The sequence below is a fragment of the Cupressus sempervirens genome, chromosome 8, assembly GCF_028749045.1.
Source record: "Cupressus sempervirens isolate cs-2001-9-10 chromosome 8, ASM2874904v1, whole genome shotgun sequence".
NCBI lineage: Eukaryota > Viridiplantae > Streptophyta > Pinopsida > Cupressales > Cupressaceae > Cupressus > Cupressus sempervirens.
In genome coordinates, this window is record NC_143125.1 from 482,456,080 (window position 1) to 482,469,572 (window position 13,493).

The 13,493-nt window shown below is 37.7% G+C and overlaps 1 protein-coding gene across 1 annotated transcript in view; it reads left to right on the forward strand.

Annotated features, from left to right (window-relative positions):
* Nucleotides 1–10,921, forward strand: part of CPD (Cytochrome P450 superfamily protein) — a 45,083-nt gene extending 34,162 nt beyond the window's left edge. Inside the window, exons 5-9 of the mRNA XM_089798145.1 lie at nt 9,705–9,791; nt 9,888–9,966; nt 10,153–10,262; nt 10,339–10,466; nt 10,652–10,921. Of these exons, the coding sequence (XP_089654271.1) occupies nt 9,705–9,791; nt 9,888–9,966; nt 10,153–10,262; nt 10,339–10,466; nt 10,652–10,763 (516 nt within the window). The 3' untranslated portion in view covers nt 10,764–10,921. The remainder of the gene's footprint in view (nt 1–9,704; nt 9,792–9,887; nt 9,967–10,152; nt 10,263–10,338; nt 10,467–10,651) is intronic.
* Nucleotides 10,922–13,493: the final 2,572 nt, after the last annotated feature.

The following is a 13,493-nucleotide window of genomic DNA, read 5'->3' on the forward strand; positions in this document are numbered from 1 at the left end:
ATCTGTCTTTAAGGCCATCTCTTTCCTCAGTAACGAGATCAATTTGTTCAAGTGCTTCGTCAAGATTCTTCTTCAATTGTTCCATATCCATAGGGATCTTATTCAAGTTGTTAAGCCTCTTCTAAATAACCAAGCTCTGATAACAATTGTTTAGAAATAGATAATATTGAGGGGGGGGAGGGGGTGGGGCGGGAATCAGTATTTTCAATCCTTTTATCCACAACTGAATTTCGTTAATTACTTTACCACATACATGAAAAAGAATACCAATAGTGCTAAACAAAATAATCAACCATACAAGAAGAGAACTCATAACACCATGTTTTGTTAACTAGGGAAACCCTGGCCAAGGGAAAACACCGGTGGGGATGAAACCCGAAAGATGATTCACTATATAAAGGATCCGGTTAAGGATATTGACCCAATTAGGAGTCTATGAAGCGTATATAGTGTCTTGAGTCCATATTAGGAGACTAGGCCTTGTTAGAAGGCTCAACCTTGTTAGGAGTTGGTAGATCATATATAAATGTGTGCAAGAAGAACCCACTGCCCTAACATGCAACTATACAATAAGATCTTCAAGAAGTAAGTATACATACAATATTGAGATACTTGCTCTGCTTCACAAATCTTCTGACTGACAATTCTTCATACAAGAGTGACTACGCACATATCAATTTGCATCCTATCTCGCATAACAATGCTTCACATCATATGTCATAATATCACATTCACTTGTTACTCTCATTTCACAAGATCGTATCAAGTCAACAATCACTGATTACACTTTTTTACACTTTTTTTCTAACTTCGCAAATGAAGTCCTTTACTTATACGAAACATATTGGTAAATTCTTCCTTAGTCGACTCAGATAACATCCTTAGAGTTGGCTCATTAAGAAATGGTAATTCAAAACAATAAATCAAGTCGTTTAACACATTTTGCTGATATGCTCTGTTCTATGTTGTGCAATCACTGCATTACTAAATTCCTTCATATCTTGGACTTTGTTGATCGTATAGACTTGCACACCGGTATATGTCATCAGTATGATGTAATGCATCCTTGGTTAATTGCGCAAGAGAACATTCCACTATCATCAAATTTTTCATGCTGTTGTGATGCTGTCTGATACTTAGACAATTTTCCTTCACAAATTTACATGACTAATCTGCAAAACAAATATGTTGCCATAAATGACAACCATGTTACTTACCTTATTTGATTGATTGGACATATTGTCAACATAATGACATCTGTACCAGGTGTTGTAGTCCCAACCAAATATGGCTTTCACCATTTGCTCTGTTGGATTCAATTTCTTGGTTTTGCATTTTGATGACTTGTGTCCATGTTTCTTGAATTTTTGACATTTGCCTTCAAATCTTGGTTTCTCTTTGCATTCATTTGCCTTATGACCATGTTGATTGCAACTGTAGCATTTTCCATTGAATTTTGCTTTTCCATTGCTCTAACATTTGTTTGATGTATGACCCATCTTACCACAGTGATTGCAAGTAGGTCTTTGATTCTTTTGAGCTCCTTGCTTGGATGATTCTCCTTCTTATGTATATCCAATTCTTGCTTTTCCTTTTTGTCTATAGAGATTTTGCTCATTCAATTGATTCATGTCTGCTTGGGACTTCATCATTCTTTCATTGACTTGCCTTTTAGAGTTTAAATCATTCCATAATCTTTCATTTTCAGATCTTAGGCTCATGATTTCTTCTTTTGCATTGGAGAGTTGATCAATAAAGTTTGGTTGTTGAAGGGATTGGTTCTGGATTTCATTGTTCCTTCCTTCTATCTCTTCTTTTATCTTGTTCTTCTGCTCCATGACTTCACATAGCCTTTTTGACTGAATTTCTTGTTCTCTTCTTAGGTTTCTTACTTCTTGTAGGGAACCATTCTTTTCTAGGAGTTCTTTGATTGTTTCATTTGCTTTATCTTGATTATTTGAATGAAGATCTTCAACCTTTTCTTCAATATAGAGATGATCATTCATTTGAATTGCAGATTCTTTTCTTCTTTATAGGGATTGAGATAGTTGCTCCTTTGCTTTCTTGAGTGGGGCAATGGCCATTTTCGAATCTAGCTTTTCATTGTCAATAGCTTTGTCAAGTCTAAATATCTCCATGGCCTTGATATTTAATTAAGCTGTTAAACTTTCTCCTGAGAACCACAACGCTCTGATACTAATTGTTGTAAATATTCTAGACTATGCTAAGTTACTGAGAGGGGAGGGGTGAATCAGTAGCTTTTGAAACTTCAATAATTTAACTCTTAATTGAACAATCCAATTAGCATTTAATTCTTCACATATAATCTGATCTAGTTGCATGCATAAGAAACTGAGAACATGGAAGCATGAATAACACTTTGACACAAAGATTTGGTGACTTAGAAACCTTCCAAATAGAAAGTAAAACTCGAGTGGGGATGACACCCACAAGCTTTAGTATTGCAGTATAAAGTTGGCTTGTTAAGGCTTACATTGATCACTTTTGAGGATCTGCTCTCTTAGGAGCAACTAGGACTGCTAGGTCCACATTGTGAAAGGATTTACAAACATAAAATGAAGTATGCACTCGATAAAGAGATTTACAAAAGACTGTTAGGTCACCTTGTTAAAGGATTTGACTGATCCACCTGTTAGGATGAAGTAGTAGTTGATCTCTGATCTGCAACTTGGTTTGCTGAATGAGATTCCTTTATGTACTAATCAACTTGCTGTGATAAATATGTCTTTGGTACTCCTTATACTATTGTAGCCTTTGTAATTCGTTCTTTTCAACTCTTCTCATATTATATTCGATTACGTTGCATTCACACACTTCCACTTACACATTTGGATATGATACAATTCATTACATATATACCAATCCAATTATAAAAATTACAAAGTCAGCCATTATACAAGTTTGCACAAATATTACAAAGTCGGCTCAAATGTAGACACTCAGGTTTTGAAGATTGACTTCGTGAGGTTCTGATACTTGGCATCCACTGTCAATGCTTGACATTGTCATGCACTTGGTAGACGTAGAAGCTTGGTCCATACTGATCACTTCCAAGTAGTCTTGAACTCAGTTTGCATTGGTGACTCGGTAGATACTGTGAAACTTGCCATATAAACTGAGTCTCTTGGTTAACATTGTATGACTCGTTAAACACTATCTCCTCAAGATCGGTATAAATTAAGTCACTTGGTTAACATTGAGTAGCTCGGTTAACACTAGACTTGCATCACATAAACTGCGAACTCGGTAAGCACTGAACAACTCGATTTGCACTGGCAAACTTGGCATAACTGAGATGCATTGTTTACACTGTTGATAGTCACTATAATTGCAACTGTTCGGTAAGCATTGGAATTAGTCTAAAGGACTTTATAGTAATTGTAGAACTTGACAACAATTGAAATGCTTGGCAAATACTGTTAACTGTATAATAAGCTCAGTAACTATTTACAATTTGAATAAGTGTATGTCACTAATAACAAACTTGACTGATATGTCAACAAATTCATACTACTTTGATAAGTGAATTGATTACAGAGACACATGAGGGTCCTAGGCATCCTCTTCTTGGTATTTCTGGCAATCAGTGGCTCTCCTCTTTTAGAGATGAAGTCCGGTGTTCTGGTGGGGTTGCCTGTCTTATTCAGGACCATCTTTTCAATACTATTTCCTTGGTTCACTCCGACAAGTATGCTAGGTTCATGTGGATTCACATTGATCGAGAGACATCGCTCTATAGAAACACCTATATTGTCGTCTGCTACTTCCTGCCAACATCTTCATGCTATGCAGTTCACATCACTGAGGATGGGGACCCTTATGAGGACCTTCTTGAGCACATTACCAGATTTTGTACCATGGGGGACATCATCATTTTTGGAGAGTTTAACGTGCGGACCAGAGACCTACAACCTCCCCTCCATGATCGTAGGGCTGATCCCATGTGTACGACTGCTTCTGATCTTGGTTCTGTGGGTCTGCATCGACTCTCCGAGGATCATTAGGGGCCCTTCACTACGTATGGTCGAAATATACTTCGGCTTTGTGAATCATCTAACTTGGTGATTTTGAATGGGCTCTCTTGCTTTCTTGGCTTCAAAATCTTCACTTGTTGGCCACATGATGGTGGTGCTAGAATTGTGGACTCTCTCTATGACCTCAATCATCCCTCTCATTTGCCACTTTACTAATTCTCGCCTTCCTCTGGCTAACCATGCCCTTCTTAGCATCACTATTCGGGGACCCTTGACACCTCTTCTCCCTTGCTTATCTGCTTCTTCTTGCTCCTCATCTTCTAGCAGCCTCCCCCCTCTACCCCCCACGATTGCACTTCTTTTCGCTTCACCAATGGTGATGCGAAGCTCTTTATCCATCACCTCAGACAACATCTCCCGCAGGACCCCTTCTTCGATTATGAGGACGTCACCTCCATGTTCCACTTACTTGCGTCCACCTTTTGGGAGTCTGCCCTTCTCTTCATTCCCCACTACACTTCCTCGCTCACCCCTCGCTCCACTCGCAGGTCTTGCCCTATGAACCAGTGGTTCGATGAGAACTGCAAATCCTTTCATTGCATGCTTCACTATGCTCCACTCCCTTCCTCTTAGCTGAGACTCGACTCCCATTGCTTTCTACGCCATAAGAAATAGAAGTTCGCTTTGATGCAGTGTAGATCTCTTTGTGCCATGTTCTTCTAGTCTCCAAAGCTCTTTCGGCGCACCATGTTTTTGCTCCCCCGTTAGTCCTTCACTCTGCCTCCCACACCTCTACCCTCTATGATATTCTTGGCCAACCCCCTCTCCATCTCTTCCTTCCCTGCACCTGTTGTCACCTCTTCTCCTTTTCCCACCTTTTTGAGGCAATTAGAGTTGTGAAAAGTAGCAGAACTCCAGATGAGGACGGATTCTAGGCTGAATTCTTCAAGTTGGGTATCTCTATCTTGGGTCCCTTTCTTATAGTACTCTTTAATTGAGTGGTTTGTGTCAACTTTCCCGACTCTTAGTCACGACATATTATCTATCCGATCCATAAATCCCATGAACTACATGACCATCATGGTTGGGCATACCTTCACCAAACTCTATGAAACTGTGCCAAATGGTATCTTGTCTAGAGAGCTTGATCAATGACATTGTCGGGCTAGAGGTCAGGTTGAGTTTCGTACAGATTTTCAGACCACTGATCACATTTTGACCTTATAGGCCATCATTGAGGAGGCTCGCCACTGCTCAACGAAAGTCTACTTCTATTTTGTTGACTTTTGCAAAGCCTTCGACTCTGTTCCTCGTGCGCCTCTCTTTCAACGTCTTAGAGACATCGAGATCTCAAAGATTCTCCTTACAACTATTATGAGGTTATATGAGGGTGTTGTGGGCAGATTTAGGACTCCACAGGGTTTCTTTGACCCTATCCAGAGCACTATCGGGGTGAAACAAGGCTACCCTCTCGCGTCCACTCTCTTTGGCATCTACATTGATGAGCTTGAGGCATTTCTTCGTGCTTGCTTGCTCCTTGGTGATGGTTGTTACTTGTATCAGGTCTTGATCTCTATTCTCCTATTTGCCGATGATGTGATTCTCCAAGCATCTTCCCTTGATGGTCTTAAGCGGATCCTTGATGGCTTGGCCTCTTTCTACGACTCACGTGAGCTTGTTGTAAATCTTGGCAAGACTAGGGTTATGGTCTTCAATTGTTTGAAGACATCACACCTCCATTTTTTCTTCCAGGGTACTCAGATTGAGATTGCATCTTCATATACTTATTTGGGGGTTAAGTTTTTTGGACCTCGATTCAACCTGAGACCAAACATGCAGCCCAAAGTCAACAAGGGGCTCGACTACCTCGCTATTCTTGAGCGATCATGTTTTCGACACCACTTTTAAGACACCACGACTAAGATTTCCCTTCTTTACTTCCTGGTCAAGCCGACTGTCCTCTATGACTCTACTGTTTGGGCCCCCTCCCTCTTGGAGTCTGATTGGGCCTCTGTTGAGAGAGTCCAAACTCTTTTCCTTAGGCGCATTATTAGATGTCATCTGTCCACATCGCACAACATTTTTCTAGCTGAGTTTGGTGCTCACCCTTTCAGATTGGGGACCATCTTTGATTTAGTTTGGCTTCTTCACTGGCTTTTGAGCTTTGATGATTCCTTCGATGCTCATCACAAATATTCTTACTTGGCTTACTATTCCTCTATGGAGGTTGCGGATTCAGGCTCTGGACACAGCTCTCATTGCTGGTACCCACAGGTCTCTGCGCTCTTGGGCTCGGTTGGTATTAGTTTGGATCGTCTTCCCCCCTTTCAGTTTTCTTTGGATGCTCCAACCCATCTTCTTCCACGCCAGTCTGAGTTGAATAAGCAAGTTAGACTTTGACATCTGCAAACAATATGTTATCATGAGCTGGAGGAACCCCCCAAGTGGGCTTTTGCTCGCGTATGGCCTTCTATTCTGAGCACTTCCTTGATATCTAGGACGGGATCATCTTACGACCTTGGTATGTCACTCGTCGTTGGACTCACGCTCCTTGCATCTCCTTGGGATCCTTTAGAGTGGAAGCTCATTGGTTATGTATTCAAACTGATCACCAGATCGATAGGGAGGACAAGATCTGTCGACTTTTTCACCTTGGGGAGGTTGAGATCGTGTCTCATTTTATTTTTCGTTGTCCCATTTATTATGAGATCTGAGGGAGATTCTATTGTTTGTTCAGAGAGTGTCGGTCTCTTCCCTCTTTCTTTAGATATATTGACCAGCACTGTCTTGCACTCTACCTTTAGAAGACCATGCGGCTTCTCGAGCATACTATACAGCTCCAACTTTGCTTGACATCAACCCCTACATAGCTCTATCACCTCTTTCTTCAGTCCTAGTACAGTCCCTGCCCGAGGATTTAAGCAACCTTCCTATACTATTTCAGGTCACACCAGATCTATGAGACACCGTAGGGATCACACTCAGCAGTGACCTTCCTGACTACCTCATTGGTTTAATGTCCACCTTTCTAGTATGGACTACTTCTCGCCTGTGAGGAGTTCTTAGTTGCTATTCCTTTTTTTGGTTCTTTTGTTGTTTTGCTTTCATGTTCTTTCTGTGGACATCGTTTGGTGCTCCCCCCTGTTGGCATTTGCCTTTTGCACTATTTCCAGTCCCTTAGACCCTCGTTCGTCTCCTATTGGACATTAATAATTTTATCTTATCTTATCTAAGGAGGACCTAGGAGTAAGGCTAAGAAGTGAATCAACCTAGGTAGGGTTGATGGTGCGAGGACCATTATTGTGGTGCCTTAGAACATACCCAAGTTAGTGAGACCTTGAGAATTCTTGTGGACTATCTTGTTAGTCTACATCACTCCTCCAACAAATGAGAAACACCAAGCCTAGCATCACCAACTAAAGTAGAGAACCTAGTTGGTTTAACACCCCTAACATGTATAAAAGAATCTGAAGATGACTTGACCAACACAAAGTTAGGTAGAGAAATAGTAGCATAACTACCAAGAGCATTTTAGATAGACACAACAAGAACAATTCCACTAGAAGAGTCAGTAGCAGAACTATCCTTAGAAGATGCAAGATTGGCAAAGCCAACATGCAAAATTCTGGCAAAAACGAAACAAACTGCAGTGGGGTTCACATCAACATGAGACTCATATGCAACAATATGGGAGAAACTCTTAATAAAGTTTAATGTTTAGAAGAGGCGTCCTTCCACCAAGTATCAAACTTTTTTTTTGTCTTAACCCTCTCTAATTCATATCAAGCTGCCAAATGACTTGTTTCAAAGCACTTCCTACATCTAAAGGGGAGCCCTTCATAGTCTGTAGTTTGAATCCAAAAATCCTTAGAATGCTTTAACTTAATCATTTTTGGCAACCCCTTAGAGATGTCTATCTCTACTAGGGTACACGCATAAGATTAGATGACTCATCATTGACCATCAAGAATTCACCAAGAGCATTTCTCACTGCTTCCAAGGAGTCAACCTAGAGATGAAGAGGAAGATAGGGGAGCCTTACCTATCTCAGAAACCTAGAAAAGGATTTAGAAGAGGGGGGGGGGGGGTTTGGAAATCGAGGTGTCACAGTTTCACCATCAGCGAGAGAATGATTTTTTCCAAGTGAATGAATGATCGCACATAATCAACTTTCTATCATCTACATTTCAAAAGTAGCAATAAAAAATAGGTTCCCACCGAGACGAGATCCACTTGTGCAAATCAGGAAGACTCGACCAAAAACCCTTGAAGTGACAAATTAGACCATGTTCATAAACAAACATAGGAGGCAACCGTATTTTGTTTCACCACATCCTCATCCAAAGTGATCCAAATAGGGTTTGAAACAGGGAAAAGTCCCATCACTTTCAACCCTGAACCACCATCATTCTCAAACCCACTAGAAAGAGGGGCTAAAGACTGAGTCTAGATATTATTAGTAGATGACATGGTCCCAAGAGACATAGATGCTCCAATAGATGACACTGACCCAACATATGATGAAGTTCTAGTAGACAAAGCCCCAATTTAAGCTTGATCAATAGACGACTAGGATCTAGAAGTCAAATACAACCACCAAGGTCCAACATAGCACAAAACTCTTGCAGACAACAAGACCCTAGAACTGAATCTCCATTGGACAATAGTACGCCAGCTAAAATCAGCAATGACCTAGTGGATGACGAAGCACCTGCGAACGACAAAACTCTAGCGGAAGCCAATGTCCTAGCAGACGACGAAGCTCCAACAAAAAAACAGTTTCTCTATGTATTCTCATCCTCATTTCAACACAATAAGAAGATATTTTAAATTCATAATGCATAATATACCTCTGTCCAAATCATAGTTACTTTGATTTCAAAAATATTTTCTCTATTATATTATCAAATAATCCATTGATTGTTTTTTTTGTTAGGGTTTTTATCCTTTGGGTCTTATTATTAACTTTTCTCCAATTAGTAACCTTGTGTGGTTCTTGTTCCTTGTGCCTCGTGTCAATTTCCTTCTCAACCTTTATATTGGTTAAGTCTGCAACAATATTTCATTTTTCTTCCTTAAACTCTTCACATGGATCACTAAGGGTGATTCCAAACATTGATGAACCACCTTACACACAATCAAACCCAAAAATGTTCTCTATTATACACACAGTAAAAATTTATGAAAATAAATTGATAACCTAGACATTGGTGAGACAAATCCATATTTCAAACTTAAAATTTTATTCTTGCTATAAGTAAATGTTACACATTGTACAATAAATGCCACTTTTGAGAATGTTGTTTACAATGCATTATACAATAAATGTTGAAATTTTATTCTTAATGTTTTAAACAATATAAGTGATTAAAAAGTGAAGATTTGGTGCAAAGTATTAATTTCAATGTTTAATAATAAATGTTTGTTTGTGCATGTGTGCACATCATAAATGAATTATTTATTTCCTCTTCAATTTTTTAATGTTTTAACTAATGTAAGTCTTAAAAAGTGAAGATTCAATGTGAGCACTAATTTCAATGTCAAGTTTGGTGAAGTGTATTAGTACTTGGGATAAAAGCAAGAGTTTGTGAATGTTAAACTATTCTCATTAATACGACTAACAATAGATTCATATAATTAGCTATATCAACATTTTATAAATAAATTTTATTTTTAAATAAATAATGCTATACTCGAACTATTATTCAGGAAGAACATGAAAACATTAGAAGACACAAAGTGGGAGCACAAAGGTTGGAGTGGAATGATTTCAAATGCATGATATTTACTCAATGTGTAAGTGAATTACACTTTTTTGAATCGTAAATATGCTTTCTAGTTTTTTTTAACACATACACATGAATAAAAAATTGATTTCATATGTACTTGCAGGTTATTAGTGAAACTCTAAGAATTGCTAATATTATCTCGGGTGTTTTTAGAAAAGCGTTATGTGATGTGGAAATTAAAGGTGTGGTTGAATTTCCTTTCATTAAATATAGTTTCAAAATTTGGGTATATATATTTTTTCAAATGTTATGATGAAAACTATAAAGATGTAAACGAATCTTGCTTTATTAATTTAGTTTCAACTTTAGATCTTAAATTAAAATAATCTTGAGTATGAAGCTCATAATGTTCTTGATTATGTGTCTAGGCTATACAATCCCAAAAGATTGGTTGGTTTTCCCTTGCTTTAGAGCAGTTCATTTAGGTGAAGAAAATTATTCAGAAGATGCTCGAAAGTTTAATCCGTGGAGGTGGCAGGTAACCAATCTTAATACGTACTTATTTGTTTGTGTTTTGTAATATCATAGTTAGAGAAATCATTTTAATGATGTAGGGGAAGCAACCATCTACCAATGTTGGAACTTTCACACCTTTTGGAGGTGGCCCAAGATTGTGTCCAGGCTATGAACTAGCTAGAGTTGGGATCTCGGTTTTTCTTCATCACATGGTCACTCTTTTTAGGTAGCATTTTTTGTTTGACTTGCTTTATTATATTTCGTTATCTCTTGTTAGATAACATATTCACCATTGACAGTAAATGATCATCTAGAATTAGGAACATGGCGTTCTCCATCACATTAAACTTATTAGGTGAATCTATCATAATGTTTATTAATCTTACGAGTTTCTTTTGTATGCTTGTGAAGTTGGGAGGTCACAGAGGAAGACAAACTCATTTTCTTTCCTACTACAAGAACTGTAAAGAGATATCCCATCAAGCTCACAAGAATTGGAAGAAGATCACCACTAGAAATTTGAAAAACTATGAATTAATTTGGGTCTATTCTATATGTAGATGTGTTATAAACTTTATGTGATCACCCTTGAATCAAGTTTGCTATCTTTCTCTCATGCTATCACTAAGAAATGAATATTGAAGAAGAAGATAATATGATTTTGATGTGAAAAAATTTCTCTTTTATTGTACATAAACAAATAATCTATACTTAGGATCAGCCCAATATCTTTTGATATTAGTTCATTAAATTTTAGTGATACAAAACTCTAATGATGTTTAGTCTTTCTTATTTTGAAATTGTCTTACAACATATATGATGCAAAGCATTATTTTTTTATTAGTGATGCTATTGAATTATTGCCTTCCTATTTTTCTATTGTAGATTTTAATTAATATTCTATTGATTGTATCCTTCAAATATATACAAGAATTTGTGAAATTTTAAGTTCAATTGTTAATATATTTTTTCCTAAAGGCAATGTAACAATCTTTATTGATCACAATCATAAAAAATATACTTGTATATGATAAATTTTGATGTTTTCAAAAGGTGGATGTAAGGCCCTTAAATGAGAAGTGATCTTATAAAGTTTATTATGGCAAGAATACGAATATAGTTTTATTAAAGTAGTAGTTATTAAGCTTGTTGTTTCTAGAATATAGTAGTAATGCAATATATTTTTGTTTGAACTTAAGAATGTGGCAACCAACTCAATATTTGTGCAAATCGATAACCACAATGATAATCCCAAGTTGTTAATGAGGTTATGAGTCAATTATGTGCACTAATAGTAGAAATGCATAATTTTTTTTTTGATTTTGGTCCATACTTGGGTTAATCATTTATTTTTCATTTGTAGATTTGAGGGACTATGTAAGGAAATCACTAGAATGATTAATTGAGTACGAACAAATATAAACATTTTCAATAGATTGGAAATGTGTAGTCTCCATTTAGTTAGGACTTAGTATAGGTGGTTTAACCTTGATTTGTGTCATGTTGTACTCCAAGAAAACCTTGAATAAAAAAAACCACACTCCAAGCTAAAAAAGGGTATAGAACATGTGTTTGATCTTGAAAATATACCATATAGATATTATAAATGTTAATAATTTTAAACTTAATTATTATTATTAACTAGTTAATTGGCGAAACATATGCTACCATCAAGAAGATTATTGACCATAGCTATACAAATTTTAAGTCTTTTGTTAAGAAAAAGCTCTAGTGGCTTATTTAGAAAACTCTCATAAGGAAAGATTCAGTGTTGTCTTTAACTAGCGAAAAGAGGAGACTACTAGAGCTATTGTGGGCTTGGGTAAAAGAATGAGAGCCAGTGTGAAGAATTCTATCCCCTTGTCTCAAGACATCATGAAGCCAAAGAATGTTGCTTAGAGGATGAGCCAACTTGAGGAGTTTGCTGAGACCTTAAATAACCTTGGTTAACTATATTTCTTTTCTTTTTGTTATAGATTGTGTTATGCCATCTTTTGCTACTACCTTATTAGGGTTGTGTTGGCCTTTTTTATCTTTTCTTTCATCTATACAAGTTTTATTGTTCATGATGCTGTCAACTTTGGATAAATTCTTGTTGACACAAAAGTTTGCACCCTTGTTTAAGGTATGACTCTCAAGCGACCTTGTGTAACATGGAAACAACCTCCAAGTGTGGGACTTGTGCTTTGAGGATGAATCTCTGGAGAAGGTTGACTTCTGTACTATTAGGGTGCACCTAAACTGCTGCTGGGAAGGAAAAGGGAGAAGGAAACTGAAAGAAATTGCAGAAAGGGAAAGGGGGTGATCCACCAAGATAGGATGTGGTCACAACTCTACCCACAACTGTAGAAAATATCAACGAAACACTCAAATACACATATCTAAACTCTAATCTACCTTCAAAGAATGCACATGTAGGTTGGAAACCAATTGGGTGTTGAAAGGAAGGAGAAACATCACAACCCAATAGTTCATCAGTAAATTAAACACAACATGCAAACCTTAGAAACCAGAAAAGAAACATTCACTACAAGGCAATAGACATGCACAAACAATGAATGACAAGAAGAGGTAAGAAATAGAGCTATTCCATTAATGTAGGACAAAAGTTGCAGATCATAATGTTGCTACAAAATACATGTAGAAAAGAATCCTTGAGAAATATTTACAACTGCCTTTTAAAGAGTTCAGGCATAACTCGAATCTGACTTGAAGTTGAAACCCCAACTAAGGTGGAGTCAAGTTGTAGAGGAAGCAATAATTGAAGAATCAGAAAGAAATTTGATCACGAAATGCAAACTGGTGCTGGCAGTTGATGTAGATCTTCCCTTTGAAATAGACAACTGAGATGGTGATAGAATCTCGCCAACAATGATTAAGTCACCACTATCGATGCAAATCTTCCCCTTGAGATGGATGGTTGAGATGTCGCGGGAAATCTCCAAGATGTGCCATATCTAATGGCTGTCGCATCTTCGCAAGAGGCCGAGCCCAAGACGTGAAAACACAAGTTGTTAGATTTGGCGATCTCAACAAAGAAGGAAGCATATAGCACGAAAAATGGGACCCCTACCACGTGGCGCAATTCTGGGCTCTAGAGCATCGAAGAAACACTGCAACATGAAGAAATGCCAGAATGAAGATATGTGTCAGCATGACATTGGATGAAGCACCGAGTCAACCACTTGTGCAGACAAAAAGACACGACCACCTGAAGACACGTTGCAGCTTCTCGTGTTCTCATGACAATTAT